At 35.7% G+C, this 20000-nt stretch overlaps 2 protein-coding genes across 3 annotated transcripts in view; one reads left to right on the top strand and one right to left on the bottom strand.

Annotated features, from left to right (window-relative positions):
- LOC125028582 (protein SERAC1-like) overlaps window positions 1-317 on the top strand; it is a 20419-nt gene extending 20102 nt beyond the window's left edge. The window contains exon 15 of the mRNA XM_047618016.1: window positions 1-317. This exon is cut by the window's left edge and continues 477 nt beyond it. The gene's annotated coding sequence lies outside the window, so the exon portion shown is untranslated.
- Window positions 313-19697, bottom strand: LOC125028581 (alanine--tRNA ligase, mitochondrial-like). Of its 2 annotated transcripts, XM_047618009.1 has the most exons (15): window positions 19605-19697; window positions 9195-9427; window positions 8814-8987; window positions 8436-8581; window positions 7617-7808; window positions 6677-6821; window positions 5893-6023; window positions 5280-5495; window positions 3638-4398; window positions 3301-3413; window positions 2397-2639; window positions 2133-2281; window positions 1509-1659; window positions 998-1183; window positions 313-539 (listed from the first exon to the last, which is right to left on the bottom strand). In XM_047618009.1, the coding sequence occupies exons 2-15, from the start codon at window positions 9411-9413 to the stop codon at window positions 336-338; spliced, it is 3030 nt and encodes a 1009-aa protein (XP_047473965.1). In that variant the 5' UTR covers window positions 9414-9427; window positions 19605-19697; the 3' UTR covers window positions 313-335. The 2 variants fall into 2 exon arrangements, 1 of the variants encoding a protein (XP_047473965.1); XR_007115116.1 differs by lacking the exons at window positions 313-539; window positions 998-1183 and having other exon boundaries at window positions 1560-1659; window positions 2061-2281.
- Window positions 19698-20000: the final 303 nt, after the last annotated feature.

The raw sequence follows: 20000 nt of genomic DNA, 5'->3' as shown, positions 1-20000 counted from the left end.
AGTTGAGTGATGTCATTTTAAAGTAGCTAATCTCCATAGCTAAAACCATTTGTACTGGGTAGTTTTTACTTATTAGTAGATTCATGAAAGATAAAATGAATATTGACAAAAATGTAACTGTTATTTGCTAATATTTTTAATAACTTTTACTGCCATCCTATTTTACAGGTATACATTGGTGTGTGTGTAATTTGTTAACTTATTGCACTGTATATGCAAATGTTAAGTTTTGGCCATAAATGTATTTACTTCTATTTTTTGATAGGATTGTTACAATATCAGGACAAATATTTATTAATAATAAAAATTATATTCAATCAATATATTTTAATAACCTATATAAACTTCTCAATGTAAACCTTGGAACATGTAAGAGCTTCTTCAAGTTTGTTACTCATTTCTGGATCTCTTATCTTCGCACTTCGTAAATTGCACACAAGTAGTGGATCCTGATCCTTTGGAGCAGAGGCCTTTCCTCCCAGGATCGCTCTTACACATTCTAGCCAAGCAGTTGCAGAGGCTCCATTAGCAACCATTTCCTGTTTTTAAAGAAATAAAGCATGTATCCTTTTCTGTTTTTTGAAGGCCCTGAAACACTACCACTTTTTCTGTCTATTTTTGCATTTCTCTATGAATTTTCCACATGCAAATGGTCTGGCCCTATCAGAGTACCACTGTTACCACAGAAGCAAACATATAGCAAATAGGCAGATGAAAATGGTTGCTGCCATCTTCACCTGGGAGGTGTTTGCATGCACATGATAACTGTAGAATGCCTCATATTCAAGCAAAAATGCAAAAATTGACAGATAAAGTACTAGTGTAATGGGGTCTTGAGAATCTCCATTGTCTTGTATCCTGAATTTCTCTTCTCTTTCTATTATCATCAACAACAACAACCAAAAAACTTGCCCATGTCCACTAACTATTTGCAAGAGTATTTATTCATTCAGCTTCAAAGTCTTACGTGATATAAACCTGAAAGAGATTGACTTACCTCAGGTACAACTGTGCGGCCAACAACACCACCTTCAGCCTTAGCCATTACAAGTATAGGTCGTTTGCTTGCAATTTTTGTGGCTTTGCTGAGCACCGCCTTGCTTGTGCCAAAATCTGTATTAAATAGATGGATGATTGGTCCATCTGGCTTTGCTTCAGTGAGTTCCTTCATCTCTTCAATCATCTGCCAATATGAAGGATGCCTTTTTTTAGTTACTGAAATATATTTTCAATAGCTCCCAAATACAACAAAAATAATGCTATTTAGTCAAAATAGGGGCACTGCAGTATCACAAATGACTACATACTATGACACTAAACATAATATCCTATTATACTGAGTGTACTGTGAACATCAAGTGCATGAAATTCATTTACAGAATCCATCATACTCATCCTGTCCCTACAACAATAATCTTCTGCTTATATTGAATCCAGTAGTATGTCCATCAGCAAGTACAAAGGCACATGGATGGTGGTTCCAAGTGACACTATTATTTTACACCAACCTGCTTATTGACATCACCACGCAGTGAATTACGAAGATTTCTTGTCATGTTGTCCAATGAGTTGTTAATTTGTGCTCGCATTAAGTAGGGTAATGGTATCTCTTCCTTTTTATTGCGCCAAGTTATAAGATCTTTCTCAAGCTTTCTTATTCTGCAATTTAGGGTTAAACATAGTAAAAGAATTATCCTGAAACTCTTAAAATTCTAATGGTTATCATTTAGATTTGTACATATTGAAATGCAAAGTAAGCATTGTTTCAAAACTACTAAAATCATCCTTAATTTTTCTTTTCTTCTCACATGAGAAATATGTATATATAAGAATTACTAAAACTCATCAGAAAACAATTACTGACACTCCATTTCTGCCATTATATCATAACTGCTAAATTATATTTTGGTTATGTAAATTCCTTTCTCTTAATCACCTTTTAACTATGTGATATGTCTTTATTTCATCTTACAACAAATAACAGATTCAACAGGATCAAACTATAAACAAAGACAAAGGCTTTGAGTGGATGCAACTAACAATATTTATTTAACACTTACTTTGATTGCAAGATCCCCCGTTAATGCATAAATCATACATCAAATCAAAATTATTAATTGTGTATGTATCACCTTTTATGATTACTGGTAGACAGTTCCATTTCCACTTGCTTTTCCCAGTCCCTCAGTTGTGCTTGTGCTTCTGTTGCATTACGTAAAGCTTTTCCAGCTGCTGCCCCACACACAGCTCGTATATTACGTATACCAACACCCGCACTTTTCTGCATGAAGAATTCAACACTTGTATGAATGATCCCTAAACATTTAGACCTTTCTGTATGTTTATATCAAATAAACAAATATCACAGAAATTCCTTCAAAACAACAAAAACTTACAATACTAGTAATTACAAAGTTACCAATATGACCACTGTTGTGGAGGTGTGTACCACAACAAGGTTCAACTGATAACAACTGCTCCTCTTTACTGCCTTCCTCTTGGAGATCTAGACGTGAAGTGATCACATGAACTGTGTCTGGGTAGACTTCACCAGGGACTAAAGTAATGTTGGCTTCCCTTAAGAGGTCTTTCATGTCCATGTTTCTTCTACCAATAGGCTTGCTTGCAGCAATCCATTTCTGTAAGGTAGTTCAGTGAAATGTATTTGTATATTAACCCAATGTCAACGGGCATGACGTGTACATACGTGCCATGCCCACTGTAAGTTATTTGTTTGATTGTTTTTACACATAGATGGCTACACTTGTACTAAGTCACCAATGAGCCAATTATGAGTGCTGCCTGTCTCACCCATTCACCCTTTGCTTATAAGATTATAGTAATTGAAATGTTTATAATAAAAATAACACCATCGATATTCATAGCACTAGTAAAAAATATGTTTTTCCTGCCAATTCAAGAAAGGTGAAATCAGGTAAGGGTAAGCACTAGCAAAGCCATCTATCTGCAGAGACATTTCACAAAAACTATAAAAAATGAGCACAGCATTTTCCCCATTTTTTATTAATTTTCCCCGGCAGCATTGGGTTAAATTAACAAGAGCAATATTCATTAAGGTATACTACAATCTGATGACATGGTACTCCTTCACCGATTTTTCATACATCCTATTTTGACATCTGTATCATGCAGATACAAGGACATAAAAATTAAACAAACTTTGGAGCCTGATTAAAATCAAAGACATCAACCCAACTTCAGTTTCTTCTAGTTAAAACAATTTAAGCTGGCAGAATTAGCATTTAGCTCTGAACCTAAACATCACCCAACAGTACTAACCTTGACAATACTTTCTGTCCTTTCTATGCTGCTCTCATTGAGTGGCCGATAAGTTCTTACACTGAGACTAAGGTGATCTGGAGTCACAAGAGATGATCTCTGGCAAGATAGTCCTGTAAGGAAAATATATTAATTAGCATACACTCCTAAGTCATAACTTACAACTTTTATTGGCCTAAATGTGATAAAAACTTTTTTATAGCCTTATAATAAATATCCCACAAATATCTATAATTAATATTATAACCTGATAAAAATACAACTCTTTTAATGATTAATGATTAAGGAAATTAGATCCTCTCTTCTATTGCATAAGATGAAATTAAAATACACTTACCAGTCACAAATTTGACAGCAGCATTCAGCAGATGTGTAGCAGTGTGGTGCTGCATACAACCAATGCGATGCTGTGACTGAACATTTCCAGTCACTATATCTCCAACTGCCAGTTCACCATATTCTACTTCTCCCCAGTGAATGATATAACCTCCCACATTTTCAACATTTGTGATTTTAACTTTTGTGTTATTTCTTGCAATTGACCCAGTGTCTCCCACCTGGCCTCCAGCTTCATGGTAGAAGTTTGTCCTATCTGTGATAATCCCTATTTTCTGTTGAGCAGAAGTCTTGTCACTCAACTTCCCATCAACCAAAATTGAAAGGACTTTGCTCTTTAAAGGTTTAAAAGAATAAAGTCCATCAGAGCTTTCAAAGGAATATTTAGCTTTGTCATCAGTAACAGGAATGTGTAGTCTGACAAGATCTTCTAAGATTATTTCTTTGTCAAATGTCGCAGAGCCCTCCATCCTTTGCTGGCTGACACTTCTCGTCAACTGGCGAACTTCACTCAACCCTTTTTCAAAACCTTCTTGATCCACAGTCAAGTTGTAGACTTCAGCGAGCTCTTCTATCTGATCAATGTGGAGACCATAAGTATCATACAGCTTTAATGCCACATGGCCTGGAAGTTTACAGTCATGCTCCTTCCACTCTTGTATATATGGTAATATCTCCTTGACACCTTCAGTGATACCAGGAGCATGCAGATCAGAAAGTATCCGAAGTTCTGGTTGTCCTTGGAGAAGGTCTGCCCATTCTCTGAAATCAAAATTCTTAGTTCTCTTTTGATATTCATGTGATTCTTCCATATTAATTATTATCCAATATCCTCTAAATTACAAGAAGTGTTTGACCCAATGACTAAAGGCTGGCATCTATATCTATTCTTGATATAATTCTCCCAAATTCAGTACTATTCAGTACTATCTTGACTCCTAACCCAAATCTGAATAATAGAAATTGTCTAACTGACAGATGCAGAATGGCATCTATACAAGCCATGGTAAGAGTTATCCCAAATGCCAGATGTATCTCTACATGACATGACAATAGAGGCTCTTCTCTCATTTGCACATTAAATGAGCAAGGAATTTTATGGCCCCAACAGCACTAGCCCACTAAAGTCAGCCTATACCCTTATTTTTCAATACTTTCATTGAAACAATAATCAGGCAGTCCAGAATCAAAGACAACAGGAAAAAATCCCCACACTTCTAATATTTATCTCATGCAGTGGCAAGTTTTAGCCAATTATCGGTCAGCACCACTGGGTCACACATTTGCTTAACATGTCAACACAATAACAAGAAATATCTAATCCTCTTAGGAAGTACATAAAATTTAAGACCTCTTATATCATTTTTGTGTAATAAATTCAATAAATTTAGAATATGATTGTTTTTACTAATCTCATTCACACTAAATATGTAATTAGGGCAAAGGGAAAAATAATTACATACCAAAGGCATACAATTTCTAGAGGACAGAATTATATAGTTCCATGGATACACCAAATAATCATTGTATACATTAATACACTTGGCATATTTCTTTAGAAGCAAAATAATTTTGATAATATATTTAAATTTTTCATCTGCATAAAGTAGATAAAAAGAATAATCAAGAAAATAATAAACAACCTGTTAACTTTCTTCTGAAGTTCTGAAAACAATTCTTCCTCGTGTTTCAGGATCAACTGAATTCTTCCTAGTTGATCAAACAGTTCTGGATAGGCATCACTGAGTGTTTCTGCTACAATCTCAGTTAAATGATAGAGACTTCCATCCTTTCTTTTGAAACCAAACTGCTCCTCTCCAATTGTAATGGCTCGCCTCATGACGCGTCGTAATTTGTGACTGAAACAACCATACAGTTTAATTCTATACATAGATTATTTGTATGTACATATTTATTTATATGTATGCATGTGTTCATATATGCATGTATATATGTATGTATGCAAGTATTTATATGAGTATATGATCACAAAAAATGATAGATATCTCTTTAAGAAATCATCTTCCTAATTTAAATATTAAATATACATTAGATTCTGTTTCCTGGTAGACATACTTCAACAATACTCAGGCAGTTAACTTTACACCCTCAAAATATTTATATCATCAGGAAATATATTAATTATATCTGAAAAGTGACAAAAGGCTTCAGTGTTAACAGGCTTTTATTTCTCTCATCTGCATATATAAATATAACATATCTCTGGTATGTACATTTAGTTGTCCAGCTCCTCACCTGTCTTCTGGAAACATCCCATCCGCAAGAGCTACAGTGAACATTCTGGTATGATCAGCCAGTATTCTGTAAGCTGTATCAATACATAGGCCCTCCTCAAAATTTCCCTTATATTCTCTTCTTCCACTCAACTGTCAACAAGTAAAGACATGCAAATTAACTAAATTCTGCCAGAAAATGCTGTGCTCATTTTTATTTTTCTGTGAATTGCCTCTGCACATAGATGGCTCTGCTAGTGCTTAGCCACAAAGGAGTCAATCAGTAGATTCTATGACCTTACTGGATTTCACCTTTCCTTGAACTGGCAGGAAACACATTTTTTAAAATAGTGCTCTGAATATTAGTGTTATTTTTATCATAGACATAATATTTACTGTAATGTTATAGACATTAGTAACAGCAATATAAGATAACGTAAGATATTTTCAAAAATCAAGGAAAAGGGTAAAAAGGTGAGACAGGCAGTACTCATAATTGGTTCATTGGTGACTTAGTACAAGTGTAGCCATCTATGTGTAAAAACAATAAAGTCACAGTGGGTATGGCATGTATGTACATGCCTGTTGGATTTGGATTAATATAAACATTATCTGTACTCTGTGTGACTAGTATGTATGCAGCCCTAGACAAGGTATTTGATAATATCTTGATATTGGATAATAACTACAATCTGTCGCATCTTCATTAAGGTAATTTTCAACTCATTAGAGCTTCAGACTAACTGAGACAATATGAACAAATGAATGATATTCTTTTTTCGTTAAAAAAGACAACCAGCATCCACCTTTTCCACTGCTGAAAATATAGGCATGAAGAGGTCAGTGTCATAATTTGATGACTTGTTATTCAACACTGCCGTTATGCGTTCCAGACCCATCCCTGTGTCCACATGCTGGGTAGTTAGTGTCTTCAGATTTCCATCCTTTAACCTAAAAAATACATGGACACACAATTACTTATAAACCTGACACTACAATAATCTGAAATCTGAATATACACCCAAAAAATATATACACATATTATATATATATTTATATATATGTGTGTGTGTGTGTGTGTGTGTGTGTGTGTGTGTGTGTGTGTGTGTGTGTGTGTGTGTGTGTGTGTGTGTGTGTGTGTGTGTGTGTGTGTGTGTCTCTCTCTCTCTCTCTCTCTCTCTCTCTCTCTCTCTCTCTCTCTCTCTCTCTCTCTCTCTCTCTCTCTCTCTCTCTCTCTCTCTCTCTCTCTCTCTCTCTCTTTCTCTCTATCTATATATATATATGTATGTATGTATGTATGTATGTATGTATGTATGTATGTATGTATGTATGTATGTATGTATGTATGTATGTATGTATGTATGTATGTGTGTGTGTGTGTGTGTGTGTGTGTGTGTGTGTGTGTGTGTGTGTGTGTGTGTGTGTGTGTGTGTGTGTGTGTGTGTGTCTCTCTCTTTCTCTCTCTCTCTCTCTCTCTCTCTCTCTCTCTCTCTCTCTCTCTCTCTCTCTCTCTCTCTCTCTCTCTCTATATATATATATATATATATATATATATATATATATATATATAATGTGTGTGTGTGTGTGTGTGTGTGTGTGTGTGTGTGTGTGTGTGTGTGTGTGTGTGTGTGTGTGTGTGTGTGTGTGTGTGTGTGTGTGTCTTTCTCTCTATACTTCTTAATCTCTTAATCCATTTATGGGTATGAAAAATCATGAATATTCACCCCATAGTCATGTACTAATTACCTTTCATACTGAATGAATACCAAATTCCACAACTCAATCACGTCTTCCACACCAAGGTTAACCCTCTCACTAGCTTCAGCACGTCCTAAGCGGTCATAATGTATCTCAGTGCACGGTCCACAAGGTCCGTGTGATCCCATTTCCCAGAAGTTGTCCTTCATGCCAAATGGGATGATTCTGTTATCTGGAACACTGAAAAATATGAAAAGCATTTTATCATTTTGAAAATAATACACCAATTGTGGTTTATGATATTCTTCTGAGATTAAAGCACAGGTCAATCAGAGATTAATATTCAATAGCCATCTGAAGATAAAATTACAACAGTAAATAAGATACAATAGTCATAATGTATCAAGATAATTCTGAGATTTAAATATCATTGTTCTTCTGAGATTATGGAAAAATAGGGAAAAAGTTTGTATAATAAATTTCTTGAGATTCTTGGAAATTCTGATTAGATTTGTAAATTTCTTATTTAAATAATTATATGAACTGCTGTAAGAATGAAATCATTCAATACTCATACCAAAAAATTCCATTAATAACCAGGTATTTTTTCTACTACAAACACTTGCTACAACATGTCTTTAAGTCTTTATATATAACAACTTTTCTAACAAGCATCATATTTCCTAAACAAAAACACAGGAAGTTATAAATATGGTGCTAAAATACTCTACATTATGCAGATGAGCAGTATAAAAAAGTGAATATTATCAAACCAAAGAACAAAAAAAAGAATCTCCACAACCAGTCCAAGAAAAAGAGAAACTAAATCAGCTTTGAATAATATCTACACTCAGTTACATTTCTTACCCTATTGCCCTCCATATGTCCCTAACTTCAAGGTCTGCCTCCAGCCCTGCATTGTCATTTCCCCCAAAGTACGTGACATAAAGACGGTCAGGAGGTAATCTGTACACATCTGTTAGGAGATTCCACGCCATTGTGCAAGCCTCTCTCTGTGAACAATTTATAGCATATGTATTAGAAAAAAATTAAAGACTAAGAGGATTTGAAATGGTCTGATATGTCATATTGTTGATACCAGGCCATGTGCTCTATGGAAACAGTACATCAATCTTAGAAACACAAGTTCAAAATAATGGCATGACCAATTTTGAATAAAATATTCACAAGAAAATATTAATTACCAAAACATTTGTATAGTAACCCCTTTACACAAGAACCTACTTTAAAATAGTCTCCAAAGGACCAGTTTCCAAGCATTTCGAAGAATGTGTGATGATACGTATCAGTACCCACATCAGCCAAGTCATTGTGTTTGCCCCCAACACGGATACACTTCTGGCTGTTCGTGGCTCGAGGGCAAAAGGGTTGCTGATGTCCAAGGAAAACTGGCTTGAACTGCAAAACAGCAGAACTTGTTAAAATCCCTTCCCTAGTTTCTTACCAAACCATTTAAAATAAAGATATGTAAATGTTCATTCAACAAAAATAATGTTAGTATCTACAGAAAAAGATCTTCTTCATGTCCTACCCTATTTTTTTATTTACTCCTGATCTGTTATATCACACTATAAAAAAGCTCACTTGTAAATACAAAATTCTTACCTGATTCATACCAGCATTAACAAAGGCCAAACTTGGGTCATTCCATGGAATAACTGGGCTTGATCTAATGTGCTGGTGGCCATTGCTCTTAAAGAACTCTGTGAATGTATTCCTTACAATCGAGGATGGCCAATGGATTCTACGGATTTTGCACATTCCATGCCAAGCCAGAGAGGATTTGATCCTAAGAAGGCTAAGATTCTTGACGACTTGCAGCATTGGCCAGTGTTTTACTGTGGATACAGAATTTCAGTAATAGATTTTCGATATGTATAATTTACATGTATGTAGGACTTTGCTTGTAAATACAATACAGCAAACCCAGAGGTTGAATATATTAATTGCATAAACTGATTAGTCTAAAATCCTCCAAGGGCTTTCTCTTCATACAACATCTAATACATCCTTGTCTTTATTCACTCCTTTTCATTCACCAAATCATCTGATATTTCGCAAAGATCAGTTACTTGGAGCTTTTCCTGTATTTTGCTTTTGTTATGAATTCCCCATGATGAAATAATATAAACACAATGTAGAATAGTTATGTAAAGTATATATCCTTTATCTTTGCCATATTTGTTTTACAGATGAAAAAGCCACCGGGGATGACATGTATGTCGGTTACACGTCATTCCCAGAGTTTAGTTGACTTACCCTTTTCCTTGATTTTTGGAAATATTCTCATTTATCTAATACTGCTATTAGTAGTGTTAATAACTTTATAATAAGAATGTCTATAACAATAATAACAACATCAATATTGATAACAGTAGTTAACAAAAAGAAAAAAAAAAATCCCAAAAACTCAAGGAAAGGGAAAATCAGGTGAGATCATGAGGTCTAGTAATTGACTGTTTGGTGGCTGAGCACTTGTGGAGCCATATATGTGTAAAACCCATTTAAATGCGTATATTTGGTCTCCTTGCGTACCATTATTCCGATAAAAATATGTCTATAAATAAAATGCCAGGCATGAAAAGCATCTTTTGCTGTTTGACTGATTCATTTACTTATATTGGCTTATGATCAGGTAACAGTGATTCTGTGACATCCAGAAAACCTTGTGTGATATATTCAAAAACATAAATCATAAAAAAATTTGGCTTGAGGGCCAGTTGACATGAACATCCCATTATGGAAAAATTTAGCTGAGGGCCAGGGTGATAGGAACGACTGCCTCACGTGCAGAAAGTGCTTGGAGGGTGATGAGACTCAGTGGGCATTTAGGAAGGGGCACTACTGCACTATTCCTATCAGAAAACAAGCTCTAGCTCCTGAGAGGATGCTCCTTCCTTATTCAGGATCCTATTCCTACCTGCCATTACCAGTGGTGCAGCTTGTATTATAGAAAATTGAATATTACAATAAAATTTCAAATTACACAAACAGCAAAATGTTACTTATTGTTATTATTACTGCACCAAGTTATGGACTACATCGAGAGATGATATGGAGCCTGTTCAAGGAAAACAGTCTAATACAATTGGTATACAGCATATCAAATGACAAATATAGACATTGGAAAATGGCAAAAAAAGCAAAAAATGCTTCTGCAGAAATAGATAAGATTCCAAAGGGGGGGAAAAGGAGTCTTGACACTGCACAGGGGTGTTTGCATGCACCTAGCCTACAAGCCAGACACTAGTGAGAGTGGTCACTCAGGTAAGCCTAATGCCTGGATTTTGAGCCACGTATGGGCAGTGAAGCATCCAGATCCAAGGGTTAATACAAAAATTTTAAGACTAGACTTTAGTCTCCTAACCCAAGGTCTTGCTTTAAAATATGAAGCCCCCTTTCAGGCAGTACTATTGGATTCAAAGCCTGTTAAGAAGGCTAGCAGAATAGACATCACCTTTACTATTTACTCTTTATTTTTACTTGAGAGGTTAGTGACACATCACTGATTAGTGTCCAACAAATATTGTTGTTTTTAGAATAATTATCACCAACCAATGTACTTCAATATCCTTTTTTGTCTTCAACATGCCAAATTTTTAATTATACCATGACACATTTCCAACTGAGATAAAGATCAACCTACATTTGCATCTAGCCTCTGAAGATTTAAATTCCAGTGTCACTCCTATGGCTTTATACAGTAATTAAAACCCACCTGGGAATCTACTTAGATGGCAAAACACTGTTTGTAAAACAATGGAGCACCTCAATCTCTTTTGCTACATACAACCAGCTTTCCTATTTATGCAACACTCCTAAAGGGCACCAGCACCACCTTCATCTAACCCTGTGATTTTCAACTCTTATTAATATTTTGTCACCCTGGTCACCTGCCTATCCACAAATAAAATTATACTGAAGTCCTGATACTTGCAATGTTCAAAATATTTTGGGTAAGCCACATCTCAACCTTTATTTCTTTTCATGAAAAAGTTTCAAAATTTCAATTACAATATATCTACTTATTTTTTTTTTTTTTTTTTTAATGTCTGCTACATCAACATCTAAGGGTTTGAGGGCAAAGCCACCAGCTAAGATTTTTGGTTCATAAGGTGATGTTTGTGGTTTTCCAGAATGGTCAGTGGTCAAAACAAACAAATGTGCCAGACATCAAAGGTCACACAATATTATAACAATGTATTATGGCAAAAAGGGGGTAAAAATTAGTTAATGACTAAGTGGACAGAAGAAGGGATGAAGAGAAGCAAAAAGGAAAGGATAAAATGGTTAATGGTTAATGGTTAGAATAAATAAATGTGCCAGACATCAAAGGTCATATAGCACTATGGTAAAGTATTGTGGTTAAAAGGGTGGAAATTAGTTAATGATCAGGATAAGATGTGTTAGATGTCAAATACTGTATAACACTGTATGATAGAATGGTAGTGAAAACGGTATAAAGGGGGAACAAATGGAATACAGTGTAAAGGAGGATGGGGTTAAAGGTATAGAGCGATCAGATCAAATTGAGAGTATGTGGTTTGAGGATCGGAGTAACATTGTATGAGAAAAACTGCAAAACTGCCATTATGAAACAATCAAAGGGTAATATGTTAAGAAACCAAAGTTGTAGAAGTAGGAGAAGAATACAGAAAATGAAATAAGGGGACAGGGGAAGTTAGTGACATATCGGGAAGAATGTCAGGAGGGGAGGGAATTTTCTGCCACGTCAATATCTAAGGACTTAACAATGTATACAAAATATAGTGATAGGTTGGGGCTTGAGGGCAAAGCCCCGAGGTAAGAGTTTTTTGATTCAGTAAGGCAATGTAGGTAAGAGTTTTCCGATTCTGTGAGGCGATTAAAGTATTGTGGTGAAAAGGGTAAATATGAGTTAACAATTTGGATAAGTGGACAGAAGAAGGGGATAAAGAAGAGAAGGAAAAGGAAAGGGAGAAGAAAAGACCTGCAGAATTAATTGATGTCATGGCTGAGATCCATGGTAGGGGCACTTCCCCCATTGAGCCTCAGTCTCTGCTTCCTAAGCCCCCCACAGAAACAATGAGCAAGGGACTGGGGGGGGGTCACAATATCTAACAAACAAACAACTTTTGCCAGTAAAGACCAAGCCACTGTACCATTCTTTTCTTTGCCAATTTTCCTTTTCAGGTTTTTGTATTTTAAGTAAATAGAGCATATTTCATAATATTCAAAACAAGCTTTTAGATTAATTAAAAAACAAAAAAAAAATTCCAGTTTAAATCTATTATATTCTTAGTCTTTTTATTTTATTGCTATATTTCAATTCACTTTCAGATACAATACAACAATATCATAATGACCACAATACCTATCTACAGGTATGCATCAAAAGACCACAAAAGACAGTATATCTCAATGTTTATTCTGATACTCTGCAATTTTCCTTGTACATTTGGAAATAGCTGTCTTTAAGACTTTACAGATGGGTCTGTTATAGACATAATGATCTGCTGGATATATGGCAGAGTTGCCCGGCTCTCAAGCACACCTAAGGATAACTTGCCAGCAATCTCATAAAAAACAAAAAACAAAACCAAAAAATTAATTTAAAAAAAATAAAATCCAATACACCCATTGACTTAGATAGCAAGCAGCTTTTAGTCAATATGAAAGTAATCAGCACTTGGATATCTTCAACTACAATATAATATTTTCCTTTAACATTATTAGGTGAGGGGGATAATGCAAGTCTAACAAATAGAATCCTAATAAAATCTACAATAAACACTATATCAAACCAATGTGCTATTCTATACAAGTGCTTCTCAATCTAAGAATGAAATAAAACACAAGATTTTTCCCAATGCTGAATGCTTTGACACCGACTCTTGCTATCCTAAGCTAATATGCAACATATAAAAAAAAACAAATTGATGGTTATCTTACATTTGCATTTAATGCAATAGAGGAACTAAACAATTTCTGCCCACATTTTTCTTTCTTTCTCTTGACTGAAAAGTATGATACCTTGAGTGCCATGTTACGAAAGATTGTTTGGAAAAAAAATAAAAATAAAAACCAAGTCTGCCAACAGATATGTGCTACAAAAAAATAATGAAATACTCTACACCTAAATTACACATTAGGCTTCATATAAGTAAAAAATTACATCAATCATACTGATCACCATGATCAACTGGACTCAGATTTGTAAAACAAAATGAAAGTGGAATAAAAACGAGTTTACAAAAATCAAATCAAATTTGAAACAAATGAAAAACTTATGCACTATTAATTTTCAGTAACCACCAAAATGACAATTTAAAAAATACTTCCTTCTGAACAATGTATTCACTTTACTATTACCATTTGCTACCAAAGCAAAATTCAAATATTTGGTATGAACACGATATACAGAGTATTTCCCCTAAACAAAAATGTTTCATTAACACCAACAGTTTTGTATCTGTTATGAATTAATTCCATAATGGCACAAAAACACACAATTCAAAGAGAAAATCACATAAATTGTCATTGGAGATATACATCTATAGCAATAAAAAAAAAAAAGACAAAAAGAAAAGAAATGTCAACAGCCTCATCTGCCCAATTTATTTAATGTACTCTTACATTCCACACTCAATTCACACTCTGCATTTCTCAACTTGATAAAGGAGGGGAAAGGGCCATATGCTCTTTGGAATTAAAATTAAAAACTACATCTGTAGCATAGTTACAGAATAAACTCCTTCGTCTAAAAACATCCTTTACAGCAAAAGTACTATGTAAAAACAAGTAATTCAACTTCACTGCCTCTTCATGTGTGCCATGAAACAGGTACAATTAAGAATATTTTTTAAGCCTTTCAAAATGAAAACTCAAAACAAAAAATTCCATAAAAAAATAAGCTTTGAGGCATCTGCTACAAAATTTGCCGAGGACTGAATCCAGGTGAATAGAGGACATCAAAATACAGTAAGGCATTCCACAAAACTATATACCAAAATTCCAGTGATTTTTTCTTTTTCTTCCTTTTTGGAGGGGTGGGGTAGGGGGACAGGGGGATATTTTCTGATAAAATAATTTCAGTCCTCTCTTCAAGTTTTAACATCTTACGAGTTCATCCCCATCAACCATAACAACGGGCTATAGATTATCACCAAGTTATATTTGTAATACACTGGATACCACTCAGTACTTAATAATTCTTAAAGAGTCAAGTTTAACTAACATGAATGTCACTGTAATATCTAACTAGGACTCACCAAGTCATTTGGAAAACATTTTGTGCCAAGACTGACTAACAAGGCAAAATAAATTATAAAACATACGATTAGTTAACAACGTGTCCATGATTATAGCAATGTTTTTATCTCAATGATAACATCTATTTCTCCATTATCGCAGATACAACACAGAACATTCACAGACACTGGTTAATTGAGATTGCATATGAAAAAGCTTTTATCAACTTTCACACACAATCCAGCACATTCCTCATAAAACCTTTGCTAAAAATATAAGTTTTACTTGGTTTCATATTTTGATGTGACATGTAACTATCACCTACAGTATTTCAATTTCATGAATACTTTGCTATAATGAGCACTAATAATGCATAAGCATAACATGGAAAACCAGTGGAGTACAATTAACTTTCATGTTATTTCAGAAGATTCAGTTCACCTACAAACAACCTTTGAGAGAGAGGTTTAAAGCCTGGACATATGCCTCATGCAACTGTCGGACAAAATCGTCTTTCTTGAGGAGCATGGTGAATGCCTGTACTAACTGCTCCTGCGTAAGAGGTGTCACATGCGAGGAACCTCCAAGCAGACCATCATGCAGGGACTCTTGAGACCCATTTAGCGGCCTCATGTCCATGGCTGCGGCTGTGCCTGGAGTTAAGAGACCAGGGAAAGTGCGTGGACAAGAAGTTTCTATTGGTGGTGTGCCATGAATAACTGGGTCTGATGTTCGTGAACTAGTGAACACCTGCGGAGAGAGCAATGAAGGTTCCGACTGCGGTAAATGCTGGTTGTAGGCTTGCTGCGGCTGCGGCTGTTGTTGCTGTGGCTGTTGCTGCTGCTGTTTTTGTTGTTGTCCAAGTTGATTTCCATCATCCTCTTTTACTTGATTTGTCATTCTTAAATTATCTTTAAATCGTCCTTCAAGTTCCTGTAACGAGATTGGTGCTCCTCCAGGAACACTTGAAGACATTGCAGGTGGGTGGGATTGTGGAGCCGAGCCTGGAATTGGAATTGGGTTTGTCACACCTTGCTGGCCTTGTACAGGCGCCCCTGGTGGCAGCTGTACCATGGCTTGCCCTCCGACTGCAGCAGCTCCTTGGAACAACTTTTGAAGTACTGGGAGTGGTGCATTTGACGGGTTAGCTGTTGAGGAGACTGGAGGTCCAGAACTAGAAGGTGATGGTAAACCAGTGCCTAGGCCTCCCATTCCTCCTCCCGCCTGAGCCCCAGAAACTTTTGCAAAGAAATCTGCAACAGTGTTCTGCTCACCAGCTGTAACTCTTAGTGGTGCAGGCTTTACTAGGTCATTATTTACACTTGTGGTTGTAGTAACAATACTGCGGGGTTCATTGCGCTTGCTCTCATACTCGCCATGTGCTCGGGAGAGCATACTGAGTATATCTCCACCAGGCGCCCCAGCAACTGCTATGGCAGGGTCATCTAGAATGTTAGGAGCTGGTTGTGGAGCAGCAGGAAGATCATTCTTCATGTGCTCCTGTATTGCAGTTGCTATGCGTTGGACATCTTCCGTTTCTGAAAACCATATTCCGTAAATGACTCCTTTGGCACTTCTGAAGAGTAGGTATGGTGGTTTAACTTGAATATCACAGGCAGATGTAAGAGGCTCAATGAAGTTGGACTTGTTTAGCCGGTTGATGATCGTAACCATGTGATGTGGCGGAGCAACCCTTGAATATACCATAAGTGTGCCTTCTACCTCCGTCTTGGCCCAAGACTCGCCACCTTGCTCGTATGTGTACAGTGCTGTGCGATTGGCAGAATCCACAATATGGGAGACATGAGGATCAATTCTTCGCACAGAGTTGAGGCGGATAGTATCCCGTGTCTGCTCCATACCTGCGGAAATAAGGGAAAACTCAATGGAGGAGAAAGTGTTCTTGACATACTTATTAAAAAAATCCAAATGACTTGGTAAAAACCTATAAAAATAATGAGTTCTCCCCACATTCCACTAAGTATAGATCAGAACAAACCTTTCTTCTTTCTCTGTATTACTCATTCTCATACTCTGTCAATCACAAATAAACAAATAAACACACCCTTTTATGGACATTCATTTAATCATGCAAGCATAAACACAAACTCACACACATGTTCATATTTAAATGATCATAAACACAAACACATACCCACCAAAACATAGAATGACATTGAAAAAGATAGCAAGATCATTTTAATCAAATCATATCAATGAATAAAGGTTTCAGTACTTGGGGATTTCAGACAGAGCATGGATATAATGACAGCAATGCAGAGAGTTATTATCCCTATTACTAACACACCCACTCATCTGCACTTGCTCTCTCTTGCCAGACTATAAATTGTAGAGATACGTTGTACTTTGTTGGAGCACAAAGCAAGAAGGCTACAAAATTTTTGATTATACATGTTCCAGCAAAGAACACAAAGTTTCTTGGAATCATGATGAAACATATTGTTTAGAAAATAAAGTCTTGTTTTTAGAACACCTGTGGGATGTATTAGGGACATTCACTTCATCTGTCAAATATATACAGATATATTTAAAATCAAAATTACTTTTTATCCTTATGAGCATATGATTTCATTCTTTTCTAACATATGTATTTACAGCCCTCTGTTCTATTACATACATTCCAAAAATTTATAACATATGGTTTACAAATACTGAATTAGCATAATTCTGTTGATACTACTACCTGTAAAATAAAATAAAATATAATATAATATAGCATAATATAATATAATATAATGTATATATATATATATAATAGGATGTAAACCTCAAAAACATACCAAAACTAATAATATGTAAAGGACTGCATGTTCAAAACCAATAAGACTTGTTTGTCACTCCTATCCTAACCCATTAGCCTTGGCACAAATATTGTTATAGCAAGTAAAAAAAGATACTGATGCTCCATGAAATTAACATTATGTTATTCTTCATATTCATTAATTGATGATCCCAATCCCCTATGAACACTTATGCCAAAATCAATAACCTTTACACCAAAATCATTTTAATAGAATTAATTATTTTTTCTGTAGGCCTACAGTCCAGAGCTTATTTAATTAAAATTCCTCATCAGAATTTTCAATTTTAAACTGGAATAAACTGGGGACCCAATAAACTGCTTTACTACAAAGCACTCGTGGAGGAAGCATAATGAAGCCACTTGAACACTTATGATACCATTCAGTATTTCCCAATTTATCCTTACCGTTTACAAATTAATTGTACTATGCACATCTACTATAAACTGTTTATTATATACTACAGATATCTCAGTCTGATATGAGTATTTACCCTTTCTTTCATCACCACATATCAATATCGCACCACCCACCTTTAATGCTTAATTGATGTCATCAAAATAAACTACCACTTAATGACAGTGGCAAATTGCCCACTAGTAAGTGGAACATCAGTTCACACTGATGATCCATTCTCTAACTTGTGCCGATTCTTCAACAAAATCAAGATAACTTTTGTGTTTCACTCCACCATTCAACATTGCACTTATTATTTTTTTGTCAAAATAATTCACGTACAATATATGTGAATCTTTTGTTTTCCATCACGAATGATTAGTCCAGGAAATATGCTAAAGTACTGGTCATTGTTTTCGAAGTGACCACACCCCTCTGAGTCCCTATCACTCCAGCCAGAACCTTGGGGCACTCCTAGGAATCCACAAACAACAATGGATGAATTAAAATCTTTCCCAACCCTGGGACTTCACCTCTGATTGCCATTTTTTTGTAGCGGTTGCTCTGCCACAGATTCCTATCTGATCACTACGGACATGGTCTATGCAGAGCATTTCTTGCTAACCTACTTGCTTCATTTCTTTAGTTATTTTTTACCCATACAGATTATTTCATGTATCAGTAATTGGAGCATTTCCTTTTCTTTATGACAATTTTCTTTGATTTTGCCAATCTCAGTGCATTCATTATGTAAATGTACCAACCTATTATTTATGTGTTGTATGTAACTTTCTTATCATCAACTTGCAAAAAGAAATGCCTTAGATGAAAAGTCCATTACTGGCAAAGTTCACCTTGTACTACAAAGCTGTATGAAACCAACTATACAAAATTTGAATATCAACTTGAATACTCAACCAAAACTATAAAATAAAACCAATTTACTTCTTTTGTGGGTTATACAACCCTCCATATCAATACCAAATATCAATAAGATTCAAACACCCTTTACTAAAGCAACAAATAGATCTTATCAGCCCACAAACTTCAACCTGTCATCAATAGTGGTAGTCAGAATTGATACTCCTGATACAATACCACAAAATCAATACCATCTAGGGACTAACATCATTCTTAAACCCATCGCAAGATTCTAAGAGGAGGGGAAACAATGTAAATCATCAAAAATGAAAGCAAAGGGTGAGAAATGCCACCAGTCCCAATACAAAAAAAAACAATTGAGCTTGAAATATGGTTCCCGTAGGGGGGTACAAAAAATACACGATTGCAAATTCATTCCTCCCTCCCAACACTTGTCAACGCAAAGTAACGAATTCCCATCAAAGTTCCTAACCATATGAGGTGGATTACGAGGACAATTGACAAGTAAAACACCTACAGAAATATCGTTCGTCGCCTCGGTACGTGGAAGACCGAAAGACACGGCCTATCTGTTCCTATATTTGTGTTTACGATCGCAAAAATAACTCTCTAGCGATCGCGTATGCTGAAACGAGAAGAAAAATGCTGGATTTAGTTCTTAGGAGTGATCAACACGCATACTTACTGCAGTTTTCCCAAATAAAACCTTAGCGCATGAACGGAGGTCTTCAGCACGCACAACCAATCCTAAGAGCTAACCATCGCCCTCTAGGTCCAGGTTGCGTCGCGGTGTTCCTGCCCCAACATCCGGAGTTTCATTTTGATACTGATATCTGCATGGGAAATGAAAGCCCCTTTTTGATAAATATATCCAAGCCATACTCGAATACAGCGGCGACTTGTCGATGTGTTTGATTCTAACACTTTCTAAAATGGATTGGTTGCCGTTGTTTGACTCGGAATAAGAAAACTCTCTGACAAAACAAACCCGCTGAAACTCCCTTTTTTAAGCGCTTCCAAAGGCAGGGGCTTTTCGCACCGAAACTGTAGCTTGGGCATTGCATCATTGCGATCCGTAGGA

The sequence above is a fragment of the Penaeus chinensis genome, chromosome 9 (assembly GCF_019202785.1).
Source record: "Penaeus chinensis breed Huanghai No. 1 chromosome 9, ASM1920278v2, whole genome shotgun sequence".
Lineage (NCBI taxonomy): Eukaryota > Metazoa > Arthropoda > Malacostraca > Decapoda > Penaeidae > Penaeus > Penaeus chinensis.
The sequence above is the reverse complement of the archived record's forward strand: the minus strand, read 5'-3'. Positions and strand labels throughout refer to the sequence as shown.